This window comes from Salmo trutta, chromosome 16 (assembly GCF_901001165.1).
Source record: "Salmo trutta chromosome 16, fSalTru1.1, whole genome shotgun sequence".
In the NCBI taxonomy this organism is placed as follows: Eukaryota; Metazoa; Chordata; class Actinopteri; order Salmoniformes; family Salmonidae; genus Salmo; species Salmo trutta.
This window is the reverse complement of record NC_042972.1, coordinates 16520657-16544453: the sequence shown is the minus strand read 5'-3', so window position 1 is coordinate 16544453 and position 23797 is coordinate 16520657. Positions and strand designations below refer to the sequence as shown.

The 23797-nt window shown below is 44.1% G+C and overlaps 1 protein-coding gene across 5 annotated transcripts in view; it reads right to left on the bottom strand.

Moving 5' to 3' along the window:
* The window catches only part of LOC115150182 (plexin-A1), a 364140-nt gene that overhangs the window by 193535 nt on the left and 146808 nt on the right, over positions 1-23797 (bottom strand). For all 5 annotated transcript variants that reach the window (XM_029693188.1, XM_029693186.1, XM_029693187.1 and 2 more), the window contains exon 4: positions 5621-5761. In XM_029693188.1, coding sequence (XP_029549048.1) covers positions 5621-5761 — 141 coding nt within the window. The remainder of the gene's footprint in view (positions 1-5620; positions 5762-23797) is intronic.

Here is a 23797-nt window from a genome sequence, read left to right as displayed (position 1 = left end):
TGCAGTGAAACAGTGGTGTGCAGAACTGCATCTCGTAACGCACAACTCCTCAATCCTAGTCAGGGATGGGCTATTGGAGCAGACGGTCAACATCAGGTTCCACTCCTATCAGCTAAAAACAAGAAGAAGCGACTCCTGTGGGCACAAACACTGGACAAGAAGGAGTGGAAAAACATTGCTAGGAACATGACAGCGATTTCAGTTTACTTGAATGGCCTGCACAGTCCACAGACCTCCTCCCAACAGAGCATGTTTGGGATGAGATGGAACGGGCTGTAAGCGCAGCATGAATGTATCACCGTCCAATCTGCAGCAACTGTGTGATGCCATCGTTTCAGCATGGACCAACATCACCGTGGAACGTTTCCCGACAACTTGTAGAAGCCATTCCCTGAAGAATTCAGGCTGTTCTGGAGGCACAGGGGGGTCTGACCCAGTACAAGATGGGTGTACCTAATAAACTGTAGACTGTATATCATACTAATATACCCAGAGCTGTCTTAAGTGTTTGTGTGTGCTGAGTGAATATCTCAGATTACTACACATCTTTACTGTCCAACCAACACTAGTTTCCTCTTTCTCAATATTAATATTTTACCTAATTCCTAGCTACCTAACACAACAAACTGATACACTTTGTATTATTTCAGTCAGGATTTAGGCACACATCCTAACTAATTCCGGCAGGTATAGTACCTGACTGTAGGTGCAGCCAGCAGCAAGCATTTTCCCAGGAACATTACATTTTCTTTGTTTGCACTGAGGTGTTGTTTGGAGCCAAGTCTGCTACTGCTAATGAGGTTGGCTGGTGGCCAAGTATCTGCGGGTTCAAACCCATTGATGTACACATGATGCCCCCGGAGACAAGAAACTACTTTGTCAAAAGTTGTACCCCGACCAACACGTGCCGAACAGGATAGAGGCTAGGTTTACGTTGTGTCTTTTGTGCGAGCGGTTTTGGGGATTTGAACCTGCAACCTTGGGATAATGGTGATGCTCTTGGCATTGTGAGGAGTGAGAGAGAAATTGTGTGAGTACTGTCAATCTGTGGCCGATGCTAGGAGCCCAGGAGAGAGCTTATTTTGCGATTTGGAATGAGAATACTCTTTGAAGAGGATAGACAATAGCCAGCCTACACACACACACAAGCAAGCACACACACACACACACACACAGAAAGGTACTCACAAAAACAAGGGTATAAGTGTGTGCGTGTGCCTGAGTTTGCAGGTCATATGCATGAGCAATGACAAAGACTCTTGACCGTGTGTAAGGCAACAATAATTCCAGTCTTACAGCCCAGTGACTTGGCTAAACAATGAAACGAAGACAAGGAAGAGTTCACTGAACATGGATTACAAGACAAAGGCAGATACATTGGTTATAAGTATTTTCTATGAATGGAAATAGAGAAAGATAGCAATGCAGATTTGCTGTTCAGTGTCTTGGCTGATCTAAGACAATGTTTGAGGAACAATTCTCTGACAGATATTGTATGAAAGTATCTCTTTATGTTAAAGATGAAGCTTCTCTGTCCATCTCTTTTTCTTTAGAATGTGTTTCCTTTGATAGTAATTGTCTGCTCTCTCCACTTGGCAAATGGCTAAATTGCCCACAATATGACTATTTTATAAAATGACAGCTCGTCAAATAAACAAAGAAGACAGCTGAAGATATTTATGTAGTCATACTGTCTTGGCTGTCTTCAGTCCATGGCTGTTTAACTAGGACTGTCTCCTCAAGGTTCATGCATAAGTTCATACACACACACACACACACACACACACACACACACACACATCTGTCAAATTTCCCCTTTAATAATCATGAGAATCATGCCCTTAAATTACTGGACCATTTTACCATGCCCCGAAAGAGAGACTCAGAGCAGGGTTCCTGTCGCGTCTGTGTGTCTGTGTGTCTGTGTGTGTAGACCCGCCATGGGCCACGCTCCAGTGGATATGTCCAGTGACACTTTAATGTGCTTGGCTTGTCTTGTGGACCCCTGCGGGCTGAGAGCACAGAGGCTGCTGGGGCCCTGCCTGCCATGCAAAATCTTCACACACTTATGTGTAACCGGCGAGGCAGAGGAGAGAGTGTGTGTGCGAGAGTGAGAGGAAGAAAGTGAGGGAGAGAGAGAAGAGGGATGTGTATGTGCGTATCGGAGAGAGTGTGGTGTGGTAAGGGGGTTGGTTATATGGTATATAACAGGGATTCATAGTGGGGTGTCATTAACATGCTCAACGACTCAACCTAAACCCTGAAACCAGCCCTCTCCTTCCATCCCCCTCCTCTACTTCCTTCCATCCCCCTCCTCTACTTCCTTCCATCCCCCTCCTCTACTTCCATCCCCCTCCTCTACTTCCATCCCCCTCCTCTACTTCCTTCCATCCCCCCCCTCCTCTACTTCCTTCCATCCCCCTCCTCTACTTCCTTCCATCCCCCTCCTCTACTTCCTTCCATCCCCCTCCTCTACTTCCATCCCCCTCCTCTACTTCCTTCCATCCCCCTCCTCTACTTCCTTCCATCCCCCTCCTCTACTTCCTTCCATCCCCCTCCTCTACTTCCTTCCATCCCCCTCCTCTACTTCCTTCCATCCCCCTCCTCTACTTCCTTCCATCCCCCTCCTCTACTTCCTTCCATCCCCTCCTACTTCCATCATCCCCTCCTACTTCCATCATCCCCTCCATCCACCCAAGATCCAATTCCAGAATATTCCACAACTATCTCACATAGGGCAGTAGAGGTGTAAGATGTAGAGCGAGAGAAAGAAAGAAAGAAAGAAAATGAAGGGTGAGCTTGAATAAGAATGGTTAAGAGAGAGAGGGAGAGAAAGATGAAAAAGAGAGGGGGCAGAGAAAGATGGAAAAGACAGCAGGGTAGAGAAAGATGGAAAAGGCGATAAAAAAGAGGGTTAAATCATTAAAAAATGTATGGGAATGGAATCAATGCAAGCCGGTTCAGAGGGCGGCCCTCAATTTGGGCTTAGAAGGAAGCGTGTCAGAGAGAGAGGAAGGAGGGGGAAAAGAGGAGTGGTGCAAGCTGAGTAGCCGAGACAAGGACAAAAAGAGGGAGGGGGTTAAGGGTACGATGGTGGGCTAAGGGAATAACCTTTAGTCATTAATACTGAGGGATTTTAACCAGGGGTCTACCCCACAGAGAGGTACCGCCGGCACCCTTCAGCGCCCCTCTGCTTAACCCACCTGCTCTGTTAATGAGGATCAAAGTCAGGCATTGAGATGTTTGGGTGGGGTGGTGTGGTGTGTGAGAGAGAGAGAGAGCGAGATAGAGAGCGTGAGACAGAGAGCGAGAAAGAGAGTGCGAGAGAGTGAAAGAGTGAGCACGAGAGAGAGAGAGCGAGAGAGTGAGAGCGAAAGAGTGAGCGTAAGAGCGAGAGAGTGAGAGAGAGAGCGAGAGAGTGAGAGAGAGCATGAGAGAGAGAAAGAATGTGCACCAATAGGATGTACAGTTGAAGTCAGAAGTTTACATGCACTTAGGTTGGAGTCATTAAAACTCATTTTTAAACCACTCCCAAAATGTCTTGTTATCAAACTATAGTTTTGGCAAGTCGGTTAGGATATTTACTTTGTGCATGACACAAGTCATTTTTCCAACAATAGTTTACAGGCAGATTATTTCACTTATAATTCACTGTATCACAATTCTAGTGGGTCAAACATTTACATACACTAAGTTGACTGTGCCTTTAAACAGCTTGGAAAATTCCAGAAAATGATGTAATGGCTTAAGAAGGTTCTGATAGGCTAATTGACCTCATTTGAGTCAATTGGAGGTGTACCTGTGGACGTATTTCAAGGCCTACCTTCAAACTCAGTGCCTCTGCTTGACATCATGGGAAAATCAAAAGAAATCAGGCAAGACCTCAGAAAAAAATCTGTAGACCTCCACAAGTCGGGTTCATCCTTGGGAGCAATTTCCAAATGCCTGAAGGCACCACATTCATCTGTACAAACAATAGTACGCAAGTATAAACACCATGGGACCACACAGCCGTCATACCGCTCAGGAAGGAGACACGTTCTCTCTTCTAAAGATGAACGTACTTTGGTGCGAAAAGTGCATATCAATCCCAGAACAACAGCAAAGGACCTTGTGAAGATGCTGGAGGAAACAGGTACAAAAGTATCTATATCCACAGTAAAACGAGTCCTATATCGACATAACCTGAAAGGCCGCTCAGCAAGGAAGAAGCCACTGCTCCAAAACCGCCATAAAAAAGCCAGAGTACGGTTTGCAACTGCACATGGGGACAAAGATTGTACTTTTTGGAGAAATGTCCTCTGGTCTGATAAACCAAAAATAGAACTGTTTGGCCATAATGACCATCGTTATGTTTGGAGGTAAAACGGGGTGGTTTGCAAACAGAAGAACACCATCCCAACCGTGAAGCACGGGGGTGGCAACATCATGTTGTGGGGGGGTTTGCTACAGGAGGGACTGGTGCACTTCACAAAATAGATGGCTTCATGAGGAAGGAAAATTGTGTGGATATAATGAAGCAACATCTCAAGACATCAGTCAGGAAGTTAAAGCTTGGTCGCAAATGGGTCTTCCAAATGGACAATGACCCCAAGTATACTTCCAAAGTTGTGGCAAAATGACTTAAGGACAATAAAGTCAAGGAATTGGAGTGGCCATCACAAAGCCCTGACCTCAATCCTATAGAAAAGTTGTGGGCAGAACTGAAAAAGCGTGTGCGAGCAAGGAGGCCTACAAACCTGACTCAGTTACACCAACTCTGTCAGGAGGAATGGGCCAAAATTCACCCAACTTATTGTGGGAAGCTTGTGGAAGGCTACCCGAAACATTTGACCCAAGTTAAACAATTTAAAGGCAATGCTACCAAATACTAATTGAGTGTATGTAAACTTCTGACCCACTGGAAATGTGATGAAAGAAATAAAAGCTGAAATAAATAATTCTCTCTACTATTATTCTGACATTTCACATTCTTAAAATAAAGTGGTGATCCTAACTAACCTAAGACAAGACATTTTTACTAGGATTAAATGTCAGGAATTGTCAAAAACTGAGTTTAAATGTATTTGGCTAAGGTGTATGTAAACTTCCGACTTCAACTGTACATTGTCAAATGGACACATTCACACATTTCAAACAGATGCATTATGGACTCCTCTTTCTCCCTCTTTGCCCACAGCCACAAGCTTCCAATCTTTAGACAGCCTAAAGCGGTGGGGCTGTAAATTACCAGGTCTCCATATGGAATACACCTGACATTTGCCCATTCCCCTGGTGTGCATGCGTGCGACACGGGTGACCATGGTTTGTAGGGACTGTGATTTGTAGGGGCTGCGATTTGTGGGGACGGTGGTTTTTGGGGACCCGGGTCAGATGGCCAGATCTAATTAAATGTCTATTTGGTGGGACGGAAGGTTGTGTGCGTGTGTACTAATGAGGCATCGTTGGCCCCCTGTTGACACCTGACAAGTCTTTATTTAGACATGCTGTCTGAGGTGTGTGTGTGTGTGAGTGTGTGTGTGCACGCACATCTGTGTGTGAGTGTGCAATACATATTTGTTGGTGAGTTTGATGTGCGCGCATGCTTTTGTGCATATGTGCCAATGTGCATGTGTCTTACCTGTTTGTCAGAGAGTGTGTAGATGTGCTGGAGGTCAGGAGAGAAGAGCAGGTCTCGGAGGACGGGGCTGGAGCCATCACTCACAACCAGGTTCTCATAGAGCAGAGCAGGATGCGTGGGACTCACTGAGTTAACCAGGATCTAGACAGAGACACAGAAAGATGGTAGGTTACATACTTGTCCTGTGTTGCTCAGTTGGGTAGTTTTGCTCTTGCAACCACAAAGATGAATTCCCACTAGGGTCACATAAAATGTATGCACTCACTGAACTATACATTGCTTTGGATAAAAGACAGATGTGGATGGATTATTGTGTGAACAAAAGTCAAATATATGCTCTTATAGGAGATCTTTGGTCCTTTGTGATTTGTTAAAAGCACCTTTGATAACTACACTATACCAGAGGTTGTATCTGGACAGGAGTGATTCCTCACCAAACCCAGACAAAGAAAGATCATGATTTTGGGGAATTTTACTAAATGTAATCTATAGAATGGTCCTTTGGAGGAAGGATGGTTGACATATAATTGACATTTGTACCATACATTTTGTCATTGTAAAAGAAGGCCTGGGTAAGGCCAAAATGTCATAAATACAGTGCCTTCAGAAAGTATTCATACCCCTTGACTTGTTGAACATTTTGTTAAGTTACAGCTTGAATTTAAAATGGATTAAATTGTCCAAAATTTTGGTCACTGGCCTACACATAATACTGCATAATGTCAAAGTGGAATTACGTTTTTCATTTAGTTTTTTTTGGACAAATTAATCAAAAATGGAAAGTTGAAATGTCTTAAGTCAATACATATTCAACCCCTTTGTTATGGCAAGCCTAAATATATTCAGGAATAAATAATAGTGCAATAATAGTGTTTTTGAATGACTACCTCATCTCCGTACCCCACACATACAAGTACCTGTAAGGTCCCACAGTCGAGCAGTGAATTTCAAACACATGAGTTCGGATTGGTCTGCCATGTAGCATGCTTCTGTCTATAACATGAGCTGCTCAGTATGTGTAGATAATTATTTCTATCGCTGCTTTTTTTAAAAGAGCCTTTTTTTAAGCCATGGAGAACTGCAAAAGTGATGCTACTGCTCAACAACAACGCTGCGCTGAATTTAGCAGGCGCTATTGACAATGATCATTGGGAAAAAGTTGTGATGGATTACTTTCTGCACGCGGTCAGTGTGAACCGGAGTGACTTGATGCAACGGACCAAACAAGCTGTACAAACAAAACTGAAAAATATTTGCATTGCTAGTTATAGCCTAATGTTAGCTAGCTAGCTAACATTGAACATAGTTGGTTAGCTTTAGCTACCTGCAGATTCATACTACAGCACTTCATGCATGGTGGCTAGCTATGACAATGTGTTTGTATTGTTAGTAGTATTGGTTGGGATTATGGTTAATTGTTTAGCTAGCTAACTACATGTCTAAACAAAAGACTCCACTTCAGCAGATGATTACATGACCCATCAAGTTAGCCCGGTGTGTCTGGGGGTGGTTACGGTCATCTATTGTATTTCATGAACATGTATACATGTCTAGATAATAGTGACCCGTCCACTTAGCTAGATGTGTCTGGGGGCTGGTTATAGCATTTCTTTCACATGACCCATGAATTTAGACAACTGTGTCTGGGTAAGCATAATCTAACAATTATAAAATATTTTTATCCGGACACTTTCTATTATTGATATTGCTACTATACAAATATGCAAGTAACCATTTCACTGTACCGTTTACACTTGTATCCTGTGCATGTGACAAATAAAGAACAACATGACCTGCACCAAAGTCAGATTAGGGTATAGGCAAAGGACTAGATTAAGTGTATTTTTACCTGGAGATTTTCCTTATTGTAGGCTACTTACTTTCACCACGTTTAGTCTTGAAATCTTTGGTTGTTTAGTACATGACCTCACATGTGAATCCATAAAGAGATGGAGGTTTAAGAGGGAGTGAACGGTGCTGAATAGGTTTAGACAAAGAACAGCTCTCCAGTAGGTGTACCAAAACATTCAAGGGCCATTTTCGCAATAGTGGCATTACAAGTTTATCAACTTTCAAAGCAGAATTACTTTCCCATTGTTCCTCAACTGCAGTGGTTCCTCCTGTAAAAGTTGTGTCATACTGCAGAACACCTTGCGTGCTGCTGCAGATGTCTATAGCACGTTATTTAATTGTCAGCCATTGTTTCCATTAATGTCAGGTAGTGCTAGTTTGACCACCAGAGGGCATCTTTGAGAAGCATTTGACAGTCTTCAATATTGGAAAAAATGGTGCTGTACAACGTGACCGGTTGGGAGTAGTCTACAGTATTAAGAGCATAACATTTCCACACCCTAATAGTAGTCTAACCAATACCCAAATGGAGATTCAGTGAAAATAAAAATCTCATTGATTTATCAAGACCAGTCCCCATGCTTGTCTCTGAAATAGTTGACCCCACGTGGGTAAACTATTGTTTCAAATTCTATTGCTTCTAACTTCAATATGCTTTAAATGACACAACGTCACAAATAATTGAACACATACAATTCTATAAAACTCAAATGCTTTACTATTTAATAATTCATGGGGGTGCGCCATGCGGACGTACCTAACGGGGAAAGGGGGTGTGCCATGCGGACGTGCCTAACGGGGAAAGGAGATGTGCCATGCGGACGTACCTAACGGGGAAAGGGGGTGTGCCATGCGAACGTGCCTAACGGGGAAAGGGGGTGTGCCATGCGAACGTGCCTAACGGGGAAAGGGGGTGTGCCATGCGGCTCTGCCTAACGGGGAAAGGGGGTGTGCCATGCGGCTGTGCCTAACGGGGAAAGGGGGTGTGCCAGGTAGCTGTGCCTAACGGGGAAAGTGGTGTGCCATGAGGCAGTGCCTAACGGCGAAAGGGGGTGTGCCATGTAGCTGTGCCTAACGGCGAAAGGGGGTGAGCCATGAGGCTGTGCCTAACGGGGAAAGGGGGTGTGCCATGTAGCTGTGCCTAACGGGGAAAGGGGGTGCGCCATGCGGCTGTGCCTAACGGGGAAAGGGGGGATGGAGCCGGTCGGGCGCAACCCAGGCGACATGGAGATGTGGGGATCCGAGTTCGGCGAAGAGCTGAAGCCACCCTCCCGAACCTCCCTGCCCAGAACCCCGCGCCAAGAGAAGGGAGAAGTAAAATAAAAGGTTAAATAAAAATAAATAAATGAGACCTACTTTTAACAGCACATTACTCAACACTAGTGAGACTCATGTCGCCTGCGGTAGGCCTACAGTATATCTAAAAATATTTTTTCCAATGACTTAACTCTCCGCCAATAATTACATTTAGAGGATTGGAGGATTTTAAATTAACATTTAAGAGGCATTTTTCGTTATTCTCACAGATCAGATTTGCCCTAAGGGGCTTTTCTTTAATTATAATGCAGGGTTAATAATAATAATAATAATAATAATTGCTTTGTTTAAAATGTTTTGATATTTTGGAGAGGGAGAGAAACCAAAAGCCCATCGTGCCTATTTTTTGGACAAGGTTATCCCATCCGGCCAAACACTCCCCTAACCCGGACGACGCTGGGCCAATTGCGTGTCGCCTCATGGGTTTCCCGGTCATGGCCGGCACAGGATGTACAACGTGCTTGTATCAGAGCAGTGCTGTCTTGACCTCTGAATACTGTCTTTTAACCCTTAAACTTGCCTCTTCCATTCATTTTGAAAGAGTATTTTCCAGTAAGCATAATCAGTGCTCTAACTCCCCCTTGCGCTGGTCTGGAGCAGTGACGCAGTGACGCAGGGCACCATACTAAACCACAAATTAACCCAAAAACCCGCAGCATAATCTCTAAACTTTTAGTTGAGCAACCACTGTATGACATTTTTTTTTTAGCTCTGAGTCTCTACAGTACTTTATCCAAGGTAAAAAACAATTTCAAATTTTGCAACGGAAGACCGAATCGAATCACATATTTTCAAGTAGCTGCATCATGCTATGGGTATGCTTGTAATTGGTAAGGACTGGTGAGTTTTTCACGATAAAAATTAACGGAATGGAGTTAAGCAAAGGCAAAATCCTGGAGCAAAACCTGGTTCAGTCTGCTTTCCACCAGACACTGGGATATAAATTCACCTTTCAGCAGGACAATAGCCTAAAACACAAGCCCAAATCTACACTGGAGTTGCTTACCAAGAAGACAGTGAATATTTCTGAGTGACGGAGTTACAGTTTTGACTTAAATCTACTTGAAAATCTATGGCAAGACCTGAAAATGGTTGTATAGCAATGATCAACACCAATTTGTCAGAACTTGAATAATGTTTTAAGGAATAAATGGGCAAATGTTGCATAATACAGGTGTGGAAAGCTCTTAGAGACTTACCCAGAAAGACTCAAAATTGTAATCGCTGCCAAAAGTACTTCTACAAAGTATTGACTGTGTGAATAGTTATGTAAATGAGATATTTAGGTATTTTCAATGAATTTGCAAACGTTTCTACAAACATTCTGTTCACTTTGCCATTATGGGGTATTGTGTGTACGTAGATGGGTGAGAAAAACTTTTTTTTTAATCAATTTAGAAATCAGGCTGAAACAAAATATGGGGCAGTGCATTCGGAAAGTATTCAGATCCCTTGACTTTCCCACATTTTGTTACGTTACAGCCTTATTCTAAAATGGATTAAATAGTTTTTTTCCCTCATCAATCTACACACAATATCATAATGACAAAGCAAAAACTGTTTTTTAGAAAATGTTGCCAATTTATATTGAAAAAAACCCTGATATATTGCATTTACATAAGTATTTTGACCCTTTACTCAGTACTTTGCTGAAGCACCTTCGGCAGCAATTACAGCCTCGAGTCTTCTTGGGTGTGATGACGCTACAAGCTTGGCAAACCTGTATTTAGTGAGTTTCTCCCATTCTTTTCTGCAGATCATCTCAAGCTCTGTCAGATTGGATGGGGAGCGTCACTGCACAGCTGTTTTCAGGTCTCTCCAGAGATGTTAGATCGGGTTCAAGTCCTGGCTTTGGCTGGGCCACTCAAAGAGATTCAGAGACTTGTTCCCAAGCCAGTCCTGCGTTGTCTTGGCTGTATGCTTAGGGTCGTTGTCCTGTTGGAAGGCCAACATTAGCCCCAGTCTGAGGTCCTGAATGCTCTGAAGCAGGTTTTCATCAAGGATCCCGTTGTACTTTGCGCCGTTCATCTTTCCCATGATCCTGACTAGTCTCTCAATCCCTGCCGATTAAAAAATCCCAACAGCATGATGCTTCACCATAGGGATGGTGCCATACCTTCTCCAGACGTGATACTTGGCATTCAGGCCGAAGAGTGCAATCTTGTTTTCATCAGCCTAGAGAATCTTGTTTCTCATGGTCAGAGTCCTTTAGGTGCCTTTTGGCAAACTCCAAGCGGGCTGTCATGTGCCTTTTACTGAGGAGTGGCTTCCGTCTGGCCACTCTACCGTAAAGGCCTGATTGGTGGAGTGCGGCAGAGATGGTTGTCTTTCTGGAAGGTTCTCCCATCTCCACAGAGGAACTCTAGAGCTCTGTCAGAGTGACCATCGTCACGTCCTTTACCAAGGCCCTTCTACCTCAATTGCTCAGTTTGGCCAGGCGGCCAGCTCTAAGAAGAGTCTTGGTGGTTACAAACCTGTTCCATTTAAGAATGATGGAAGCCTCTGTGTTCTTGGGGACCTTCAATGCTGCATACATTTTTTGGTACCCTTCCCCAGATGTGCCGACACAATCCTGCCTTGGAGCTCTACGGACAATTCCTTCTACCTCATGGCTTGGTTTTTGCTCTGACATGCACATTCAACTGTGGGACTTTATATAGACAGGTGTGTGCCTTTCCAAATCATGTCCATTCAATTGAATTTACCACGGGTGGACTCCAATCAAGTTGCAGAATCATCTCAAGGATGATCAATTGAAGCAGGATGCACCTGAGCTTAATTTCGAATCTGATTACAAAGGGTCTGAATACTTTCGCAAATCAGCTATTTCTGTTTTTTATTTTTAATAAATGTGCAAACATTTCTAAAAATATGTTTTCACTTTGTCATTATGGGGTATTATGTGTAGATTGATTAAGATCTTTTTGTTGTATCCATTTTAGAATAAGGCTGTAACATAATAAAATGTGGAAAAAGGGGGCTGAATATTTTCCGAATGCACTGTATGTCAACAGCCCTTCCTCGTCTCACAATCTTTTCTGAAATAAATCCTTAAATATATGTAATACTATATTGGCAGTAAACGTAGAAATTAAATTAGACAAGGGAACACCATTCCCACCTTTCTCATTGTCAATAACTCCATATTGCTCATATTCTTGCTGAAGGTTGTTGGCAAGATCACTGGTTTAATACCACAAAATCAACCTAATCTGCTAAATAATGCTGATAATAACTCTATATTGAAAATAGTTTTCAGAGAATAAATTATTTTTAAAAATGTAGGTTCATTATAATTTTTTACACACTGTCTATCTGGTATTAGTTTTTTTAAATGTAGACTGGGGTATTTTTAAGGCAAACGACCAAGGGAGCTAAGGAAGGAGAGAGATAGCGAGCAAGAGAATGGGAGGGCAAGGGGGGGTGAGAGACTAAAGGAGGGAGGGAGGAAAAGGGAGAGTTTGAAACATAAGCAACATTTGCCTAATTGAATTAAGCCAAGCTATTCTCCTGAGCAGACACAGAGGGAATCTAATAATCAAGGTGGTGGTGAGGACAGAGACACATGTAACATGGTGTGTAGGTTTATACCAGGGCAGGGAGACCATCGATACAATAGCCTGCATGCAACCAGGAAATAATTATCACTACGGTTTTTCCATTGTGTCTTTCTGACTTTGAATGTCTGATGGTTTCAGAGAATATGTAAGCTCAGTGGTTTCAATTGAAAATAACTTGATAATTGTAGAGAAAGGAATAGAAGGATACTGAGAGGCAGAGGCTTCCTGTCTACAAATAGTGTATGTGATACTGAGCTATCTATAGATTAATCCCATCTTCACCCTCATTGTTAACTCCCTTCAAACACACCCGGTAGGACTAGATAAACACAATACATTGGCATACTGATAAGCACTGAGGGAGTGATAAGGCACCTGCTGTCAGTATTGAATGAAAGCTGTCAGAGTGAATGCATCAAAATCAACTCACCCCTGTCATATGACATGCATACTGTGGTGCTATTGGAGAAGACTTAGGGGTGTGCCTCAATAGTCTTAACTGATCCCCTCTTCTCGTCTACTTTCCTTTATCTGATTCAAACTTCCAAAAACCTTGAAAAATGTACAGTTTATCTTTAAGTGAGCGCTTAGCCATTCAATATTTAAAACCTAAATTGTTTTAGGAGTATGGACAGCAGGTATAATTTCTGCATTTGAGATGCCTTTTTAGCCAATGAATGTGACTGAGCTTGCATCCTAAATGGCACCCTATGCCATACATAGTGCACTACTGTTGACCAGAGCCCTATGGGTGTAGATCAAAAGTAGTCCACTATACAGGGTACCATTTTGGACACCAACTGAAATTCTGCCTCTAGCCTATGAGTCATCCTTGTGCCTTCATCCAGAGAAGTCCCTATGTAGTGCACTACTTTTGACCAGGGTTCAGAGTGTACTATTTATGGAATAGGGTGTCATTGAGGACGCGACCCAGCTTTCCCTGACAGGTTCCTGTATATTTAAACACCACCTACCTACAGTACAACACACTACTGAGACAACTGGTAGACTGTATGCGTGTGTGTGTGTCCTCAGTCTTTGCTATGGGGCTGCTGACAGTCTGGTTCTCTGTAGGTGTTAGTTTAGGGAGATGCATGGTGTCCCAAACTTATTTGATGTTACAAAAGGAGGTGGGGAAGGTAGCTAGTTCAGGAACCACAGACAAACTTGCGGAAACACGCTCACACAGAGAAACCACACACACACCTAATACACTTGTGCACACACATTTGTCCAATCCCCTGCAATCCCCTCTCCTGCTCCCCTGACTGGAGCACAGTCTTGACATAACTGGGTCTCTCCATGCATAATAGCAGCTCAGGCACATTCCACCCTTTGATGTTACAAGGGGGGAGATGAAGTGGAGATGTGGCACGTCCCGCTCTGAGAGGAACAATGGAGACCGAAGGAGGAGAGGAAGAAAGGAGTGAATGGGAGAGTGGTGGTAATTCCAGTCCCCTGTACAAGAGGAGAGAGGTTGACTGATGGCTGGCGTGAGCCCTCGAAGGGAGACAAGGAAATGAGACAAGGAAAGGGGGGTGATGGAAGGAGGCCACGGCAGAGCATTCGGACACAGCCCATGTCGAAACACAGCCCATGTCGAACTAGCAATGTGAACTTGAGAAAGCAGTGGTTTTAGGAATGAAACTGAACAGGCGAGGGAAGGAGGCCGGGAAAGAGGGAGATAGTTAAAAAATGCAAATATTTTGTCTCACATCGCTCTCTCAACTCCATTCATCTCCCATCACTCAGTCACGTCCTGTCTCTAAGTGATGAACTCAAAGACAATTGAATTACAAGCATCCAGTCTCACTCCGAGCTTCGAAGAACTGCAGTAGACGCATCACTCACTGTGGTGGCAGAACACTGTGTAACCATTACAGCCCTTGTAAAAGGGGGGGCACTCAATTTACTGGTGAGAGTCAGAATAGTAGACTACACAAGGTGCAATTTCGAAATATGATTTTTGCCTCAGCAGTTTCTCTGATAATCACTAAATGACCCCCATTTCAGCAAAAAAATTGATTGGTAAGTTAGTCTAGAGGCCAACTATCTAACTTGCAGTAGGCCTAATCATGGTCGCATTGATTTTGTTAGTCACTCTCACGCAGAAATCATATTAAAAACTGGAAACATTTCTCTCCACCCTGTGGCAAAATGTGTAGAATTGCAGCAAATGATCTGTAAAACTTGAGCAGTGAGTAACTGCCACCCCTCATGAGTTCAGATTTTTTGTGGCCACCACCCCCATCGAAGCGGTAGGTTAATAGGAAATGTAGCTTGTGATGCAGCTTTTACTGGCCGAAATAAGTCTCTCTCTCTCTCTCACACACACACACACACACACACACACCTAGGTTCTCTTTAATATGGCTGAGCGGCTAGAAGCAAAGACTAAAGACCAGAGGCAGCACTACAGATGAACAACCTCTACGGTCCCACTTCTCTCAGACAGTACACACACACACGTAATATGTAGGTCAGACGCTACGTTCCCGCCAAAACACCTCAGAGACAAACAGTGGGACAGACAGAGCTTTACTGACAACGAAGAGAGAACACACAAACACAGTCTTAAGGTCTGTGAAGCGACCAAAAGTCAACATCCTCTTTTCTCTCCTCTCACATGCTTGTTCAGAGGCTTCTCATGTGTAGTCCGGCTACTCCTGTGCCAGCCATAAACCAGCACTTCATCAATCAAACAAAATACTATTACTTTGGCAATGCAACATCTTATCATACCAAAAAAAACTTTTCAATTCAATGGAATTTACTTGTGGATATGAACATGGGAGGGAGAAACACAATGGCTCAGTCCATAGCTGCTTGATGTGAGTCTCAGCTGTGTATAGTGAGTCACAGCTGTGTATAGTTTATACTAGGCATCTGTCTAAAGATAGAAAAAGAGCGAACGAGCGACAGCTTTATAATATAGGGTTTACTGAGGGCTCACTGTACATCAAAAAGGTCCCCTCTTATCTACACCCAACACCGTGTGGAGAGGGTGATTGCACACACACACACACACACGTGTGATGCGTGTCACACACACACACAAATATGTTCACAAACACACAATCTCTTTATTCATATATATGGCCGGTGCGGGTTAAAAGCACAGTATTAATCCCAAATCCACAGTAACATGACTAGGGCCAGGCTCTTAAAGGAGCCACAGTAACATGACTAGGGCCAGGCTCTTAAAGGAGCCACAGTAACATGACTAGGGCCAGGCTCTTAAAGGAGCCACAGTAACATGACTAGGGCCAGGCTCTTAAAGGAGCCACAGTAACATGACTAGGGCCAGGCTCTTAAAGGAGCCACAGTAACATGACTAGGGCCAGGCTCTTAAAGGAGCCACAGTAACATGACTAGGGCCAGGCTCTTAAAGGAGCCAGAGTTACATGACTAGGGCCAGGCTCTTAAAGGAGCCACAGTAACATGACTAGGGCCAGGCTCTTAGAGGAGCCACAGTAACATGACTAGGGCCAGGCTCTTAGAGGAGCCACAGTAACATGACTAGGGCCCTTAAAGGCGCCACATACACACACATTGGATGTATTCATTTTCACATCTCTCAGGTTTAGCCAGCTACTGTGTGTGTGTGTGTGTGTGTGTGTGTGTGTCTCTCAAGACAAGCACAGGGCCAAGCACATCACGGTGGGCGCGTGCACACACACACACACACACACACACACACAAGGCCCTCTCCACCTCCGAAGCGGCAGCTCTAACCGTTTTGGCAGCAAATTATGACTATCCTTCAACATTATGGCTTTTACTCCGCATGTTCCCGTAAACACCTCTCCATCCCACTCTCTCGTTCCACCTTCCTTTGCATCCCTCCCTTGCTCCCTCTGAAATTAAATGCCACCGCCGTTAAGTATGTGTAGTGAGTCTTTCGACGGAGCGCATTTCATCTTCCAATGATAGCTAAATCACGCTAACTCAATCATCGACATGCATGCTGCACACACAGAACAAACAGATAGGGAAAGAGAGAGTTGAATTGAACTGAGAGAGAAAGAGAGAGAGAGAGAGTGATGGGTAGAGAGAGAGCGAGATAGGTAGAGAGAGAGAGAGAGAGAGAGAGAGAGAGGCGAGGGAAAGAGATGGGAAAAAGAGAGAGAGAAAGATGGGATTTTAAAGAGGCTCTTTACAATGAATAATTTCAGAGCGCAACCAAAAGGAATTCCAGCACACAGACAGAATATAGGTTCCAAACTGGTGCACGTTCAATATTAAGGAAAAAGAAAACCGGTGGGTGCTATGCAAGCAGCAAATGGGTGCAATGCTATGCAAACTGGGCTGCCTTAGAAATCAAATAAAATATTATTTGTCACATACGCTGAATACTACAGGTGTAGACCTTACAGTGAAATGTCTATTTTCAAGCCCTCAACAATGCAGCTTTAAGAAAAAAAGTGTTAAGTAAAAAAGATAGGTAAAAAATTACAAATAAAAGTGACAAGTAATTAAAGAGCAGCAGTAAAATAACAATAGCGAAGATATATATAGGGGGTACCGGTACAGAGTCAATGTGCGTGGGCACAGGTTAGTCGAGGTAATTGAGGTAATATGTAGGTAGAGTTAAAGTGCATAGATAAGAAACAGAGAGTATCAGCAGCGTAAAATAGAGGGGGGGGGGGGGGGCAATGCAAATAGTCTGGGTAGCCATTTGATTAGCTGTTCAGGAGTCTTATGGCTTGGGGGTAAAAGCTGTTAAGAAGCCTTTTGGACCTAGACTTGGCGCTACGGTACCGCTTGCCGTGTGGAAGAAGAGAGAACAGTCTGTGACTAAGGTGTCTGGAGTCTGACAATTTCTAGAGCTTTTATCTGACATCGCCTGGTATAGAGGTCCTGGATGGCAGGAAGCGTGGCCCCAGTGATGTACTGGGCCGTACACACTACCCTCTGTAGTGTCTTGCGGTCAGAGGCCGAGAAGTTGCCATACCAGGCAGTGATGCAACCAGTCAGGATGCTCTAGATCAGGAGTGGGCAACTCCAGTCCTCGGTGGCCTGATTGGTGTCACACTTTTTCTCCATCCCTAGCAAACACAGCTGATTAATCAAATTACAATTTAAACTGAAGACCATGATTAGGTGATTGGACTCAGGAGTGTTAGCTGGGGCTGGGGCAAAACTGTGACACGATTCAGGCCCCCGAGCACTGGACTTGCCCACCCCTGTTTTAGACGGTGCAGCTGTAGAACCTTTTGAGGATCTGAGGACCATTGCCAAATCTTTTCAGTCTCCTGAGGGGGAATAGGCTTTGTTGTGCCCTCTTCACGACTGTCTTGGTTTGTTTGGACCATAATAGTTTGTTGGTGATGTGGACGCCAAGGAACTTGAAGCTCTCAACCAGCTCCACTACAGCCCTGTCGATGAGAATGGGAGCATGCTCGGTCCTCATTTTCCTGTAGTCCACAACCATCTCCTTTGTCTTGATCACGTTGAGGGAGAGGCTGTTATTCTGGCACCACACGGCCAGGTCTCTGACCTCCTCCCTACAGGCTGTCTCGTCGTTGTCGGTGATCAGGCCTACGACTGTTGTGTCATCAACAAACCTAATGGTGTTGGAGTCGTGCCTGGCCATGCAGTCATGAGTGATAAGGGAGTACAGGAGGGGACTAAGCACGCACCCCTGAGGGGCACAAGTGTTGAGGATCAGCGTGGCGAATGTGTTACCTACCCTTACCACCTGGAGGCGGCAGGTCAGGAAGTCCAGGATCCAGTTGCAGAGGGAGGCATTCAGTCCCAGGGTCCTTAGCTTAGTGATGAGCTTTGAGGGCACTATGGTATTGAACGCTGATCTGTAGTCAATGAATAGCATTCTCACATAGGTGTTCCTTTTGTCCAGGTGTGAAAGGGCAGGGTGGAGTGCAATAGAGATTGCATCATCTGTGGATCTGTTGGGGTGGTATGCAAATTGGAGTGGGTTTAGCGTTTTTGGGATAATGGTGCTGATGTGAGCAATGACCAGCCTTTCAAAGCACTTCATGGCTACAGACGTGAGCGCTACGGGTGAGTAGACATTTAGGCAGGTTACCTTAGTGTTCTTGGTCACAAGGATAATGGTGGTCTGCTTGAAACATGTTGGTATTACAGACTCAGACAGGGAGAGGTTGCAAATGTCAGTGAAGACACTTGCCAGTAGGTCAGCGCACCCTCGGAGTACACGTCCTGGTAATCAGTCTGGCCCCGCGGCCTTGTGAATGTTGACTTGTTTAAAGGTCTTACTCACGTTGACATTGATCACACATTGATCACACAGTCGTCCGGAACAGCTGGTGCTCTCATGCATGTTTTAGTGTTACTTGCCTCGAAGCGAGCAAATAAGTAATGTAGCTTGTTTGGTATGCTCGTGTCACTAGGCAGCACTCAGCTGTGCTTCCTTTTGTAGTCTGTAATCGTTTGCAAGCCCTGCCACATCCAACGAGCGTCAGAGCCGGTGTAGTACGATTCGATCTTAGTCCTGTATTGACGCTTTGCCTGTTTGATGGTTCGTCAGAGGGCATAGCGGGGACGACGTCATCGATGCACTTATTGATGAAGCCAGTGACTGATTGGTGTACTCCTCAATGCCATCTGAAGAATCCCGGAACATATTCCAGTCTGTGCAATCAAAACAGTCCTGTAGCTTAGCATCTGCTTCATCTGACCACTTTTTATTGACTGAGTCACTTGTGCTTCCTGCTTTAGTTTTTGCTTGTAAGCAGTAATCAGGAGGATAAAATTATGGTCAGATTTGCCAAATAGAGGGTGAGGGAGAGCTTTGTACGCATCTCTGTGTGTGGAGTAAAGATGGTCTAGAGTTTTTTTCCCCCTCTGGTTGCACATTTAACATGCTGGTCGAAATTAGGTCAAATGGATTTAAGTTTCTCTGCATTAAAGTCCCCGGCCACAAGGAGCGCCACCTCTGGATGAGCGTTTTCCTGTTTTCTTATGGCTGTATACAGCTCATTGAGCGCAGTCTTAGTGCCAGCATTGGTTTGTGGTGATACATAGACAGCTACGAAGAATATAGATGTAAACACTCTTGGTAAATGGTGTGGTCTACAGCGTTACCTCAGGCGAGCAAAACCTCAAGAATTAATTTGATTTTGCGCACCAGCTGTTGTTTACAAATATACATAAACCGTCACCCCTGGTCTTACCGGAGGCGGCTGTTCTATCTTGCCGATGCAGCGTAAACCCCGCCAGCTGTATGTTATGTCATCGTTCAGCCACGACTCGGTGAAACATAAGATACTACACTTTTTAATGTCCCGTTGGTAGGATATACATGACCGTAGTTTGTCTATTTTATTACCCAATGATTGTACGTTGGCTAATAGGACCGATGTTAAAGGCAGATTACCCACTCCCCATTGGATCCTTACAAAGCACCCTGACCTACGATCCCGATAACAATAACTCTTTCTCCTGCGAATTACGGGGATGAGGGCCTTGTCGGGTGTCTGAAGTAAATCCTTCACGTCCGACTCATTAAAGAACAAATCTTCTTCTAGTACAAGGTGAGTAATCTAGAAGCTATTTTCGGTCATAAGAAACGGTGGCAGAAACATTATCTACAAAGTAAGTTTCAAATAACGCAAAAAAACACACAATAGCACAATCGGTTAAGGGACAGTAAAATAGCAGACATCTCCTTCAGCGCCATTATAATGTGGATGCTATGCTAGCAGCTAGGCTAGTTGGGCTACCAAAGAAAACCAGTGTGTCCTACGCTAGCAGCTAGGCTGGCTGGGCTACCACAGAGAACAAGTGGGGGCTATGCTAGCTGGTCCGGATGCTAGGCTATGTGGCCTTATCAGAGTCAGGAAAGAGAAAACACAGATTGGGCAGAGCCGCAGAGGCATCGATGGGCGACAGATGAGATACCACTAGTTACAGTGGCACCGTTAGAAAGAACACACACACGAGACGACACAGTGGCACCGCTCGCTAAGTGTGTTATTGGATTCATGAATGTCTAGCCCACACACTTTCCATAGGCAATGCATAGAAATATATTAACATAGACTGGAATGGATATTACCTAGATCAGTAATGACATATTCATAAACAAGTGTTTCTGGATGGGAGCACAGAGGAAGATTGGTACAATCTAGATCAGTATTAACTGAGGGTCTGCTATAGAAGTAAATATAATGAATGCATCTCAATGGGGTCTGCTCTCTGTGGCTTCTTCAGGGAGTGGGGTGTATGGTGATTACATGGCCACTGTTGTGACTAATAGCTCTAAGAGAAGCAGACGTCCGTTATGCTGCTACAGAATGGCATACACACATTTCCCAGGAATTCTGATGGATGCAGAGGAAAATCAGAAGGATGGAGTGAAAAAGAAGAGAAAAGGAACAGGACGTACAGTGGGGGAAAAAATAATTTGATCCCCTGCTGATTTTGTACATTTGCCCACTGACAAAGAAAGGATCAGACTATAATTTTAATGGTAGGTTTATTTGAACAGTGACAGAATAACAACAAAAATATCCAGAAAAACACATGTCAGAAATGTTATAAATTGATTTGCATTTTAATGAGGGAAATAAGTATTTGACCCCCTCTCAATCAGAAAGATTTCTGGCTCCCAGGTGTCTTTTATACAGGTAACGAGCTGAGATTAGGAGCACACTCTTAAAGGGAGTGCTCCTAACCGCAGCTTGTCACCTGTAAGAAAGACACCTGTCCACAGAAGCAATCAATCAATCAGATTCCAAACTCTCCACCATGGCCAAGACCAAAGAGCTCTCCAAGGATGTCAGGGACAAGATTGTAGACCTACACAAGGCTAGAATGGGCTACAAGACCATCGCCAAGCAGCTTGGTGAGAAGGTGACAACATTTGGTGTGATTATTCGCAAATGGAAGAAACACAAAAGAACTGTCAATATCCCTCGACCTGGGGCTCCATGCAAGATCTCACCTCGTGGAGTTGCAATGATCATGAGAATGGTGAGGAATCAGCCCAGAACTACACAGGAGGATCTTGTCAATGATCTCAAGGCAGCTGGGACCATAGTCACAAAGAAAACAATTGGTAACATACTACGCCGTGAAGGACTGAAATCCTGCAGCGCCCGCAAGGTCCCCCTGCTCAAGAATACATATACATGCCCGTCTGAAGTTTGCCAATGAACATCTGAATGACTCAGAGGACAACTGGTGAAAGTGTTGTGGTCAGATGAGACCAAAATGGAGCTCTGACATCAACTCAACTCGCCGTGTTTGGAGGAGGAGGAATGCTGCCTATGACCCCAAGAACACCATCTCCACCGTCAAACATGGAGGTGGAAACATTATGCTTTGGGGTGTTTTTCTGCTAAGGGGACAGGACAACTTCCCCCGCATCAAAGGGACAATGGACGAAGCCATGTACCGTCAAATCTTGGGTGAGAACCTCCTTCCCTCAGCCAGGGCATTGAAAATGGGTCGTGGATGGGTATTCCAGCATGACAATGACCCAAAACACACGGCCAAGGCAACAAAGGAGTGGCTCAAGAAGAATCACATTAAGGTCTTGGAGTGGCCCAGCCAGTCTCCAGACCTTAATCCCATAGAAAATCTGTGGAGGGAGCTGAAGGTTCGAGTTGCCAAACGTCAGCCTCGAAACCTTAATGACTTGGAGAAGATCTGCAAAGAGGAGTGGGACAAAATCCCTCCTGAGATGTGTGCAAACCTGATGGCCAACTACAAGAAACGTCTGACCTCTGTGATCGCCAACAAGGGTTTTGCTACCAAGTACTGAGTCATGTTTTGCAGAGGGGTCAAATACTTATTTTCCTCATTAAAATGCAAATAATTTTATAACATTTTTGACATGCGTTTTTCTGGATTTTTTTGTTGTTATTCTGTCTCTCACTGTTCAAATAAACCTACCATTAAAATTATAGACTGATCATTTCTTTGTAAGTGGGCAAACGTACAAAATCAGCAGGGGATTAAATACTTTTTTCCCCCACTGTAAAAGGAACGGGAGAAGAATCCAACATTGTTTATCACTGCATGTGTTGTGTGTTCAGCGTTGTACTCTTGTTTTGATCAACTCTGTCACCAGACCATACCAAGTCAACCCCAAGTGGGCCAAGCCATTCCAAAACCAACTCTCTCTCCCTGCTCAGTCTTTTCTCTTCCTCTTCCTCTTTCTTCCCTTCTCTCCCTGTCCTTTGTTTTGCTCTCATTCACTCCCTTGACTCCCCAATACATTTTTCCCCTCTTTCCCACTCCCTCAACTACCCAATAAATATTTCCCTCTTTTCCACTCCCCAATAAATGTTTCCCTCTTTCCCACTCCCCAATAAATCTTTCCTCGACTCCACAATACATTTTTCCCACTTTCCCACTCCCTCGACTCTCCAACAAATCTTTCCCTCCCCCAGTCTTCCAGAAACACGGGAGAATAATCCGGACCAGTACGGAAATCACAGCCACAGAAAACCGAGAGAGAGAGAGATGGAGAGACAGCGAGAGAGAAGAAGAGACAGCGAAAGGGAAGCAGAGACAGCGAGAGACAGTGAGAGACAGCGAGAGACAGTGAGAGACAGCGAGATAGAGAGCAAGAAAGCGAGAGAGACAGAGAGCGAGAGAGACAGGAGAGAAAAATAACGAGAGCAGCCAAAACGGAAAGAGAGGTCAATAACTTTGTGAGGCGTGTTCTTTCTTGACTGGAGGCAAGATGATTTAGAAAGACTAGACAGCGTGGGTTTCCTAACTTAGACCCAAAACACCCAGCAGCCACCACAACAATATAAATGTGTTACGAGCTTTTTTATAAATAACGGTTTTTGTATACAATAGGAAGCTACAATGGGAAGCTAGTGCTCAAAATTATAGTATTTTAATATAGAATGTAATACAAACCAAAACATTTAAATGGTAACACGATGAGGAAAGCAATAGGATTTATATGGGGTTTTATAATGTGGTTTTGGTAAAGTAATATTATATGGTGTGCTATAACTTTGTGCTGCGTGTACAGTGAGGGAAAAAAGTATTTGATCCCCTGCTGATTTTGTACATTTGCCCACTGACAAAGAAATTATCAGTCTATAAGTTTAATGGTAGGTTTATTTGAACAGTGAGAGACAGAATAACAACAAGCAAATCCAGAAAAACGCATGTCAAAAATGTTATAAATTGATTTGCATTTTAATGAGGGAAATAAGTATTTGACCCCCTCTCAATCAGAAAGATTTCTGGCTCCCAGGTGTCTTTTATACAGGTAACGAGCTGAGATTAGGAGCACACTCTTAAAGGGAGTGCTCCTAATCTCAGTTTGTTACCTGTATAAAAGACACCTGTCCACAGAAGCAATCAATCAGATTCCAAACTCTCCACATTGGCCAAGACCAAAGAGCTCTCCAAGGATGTCAGGGACAAGATTGTAGACCTACACAAGGCTGGAATGGGCTACAGGACCATCGCCAAGCAGCTTGGAGAGAAGGTG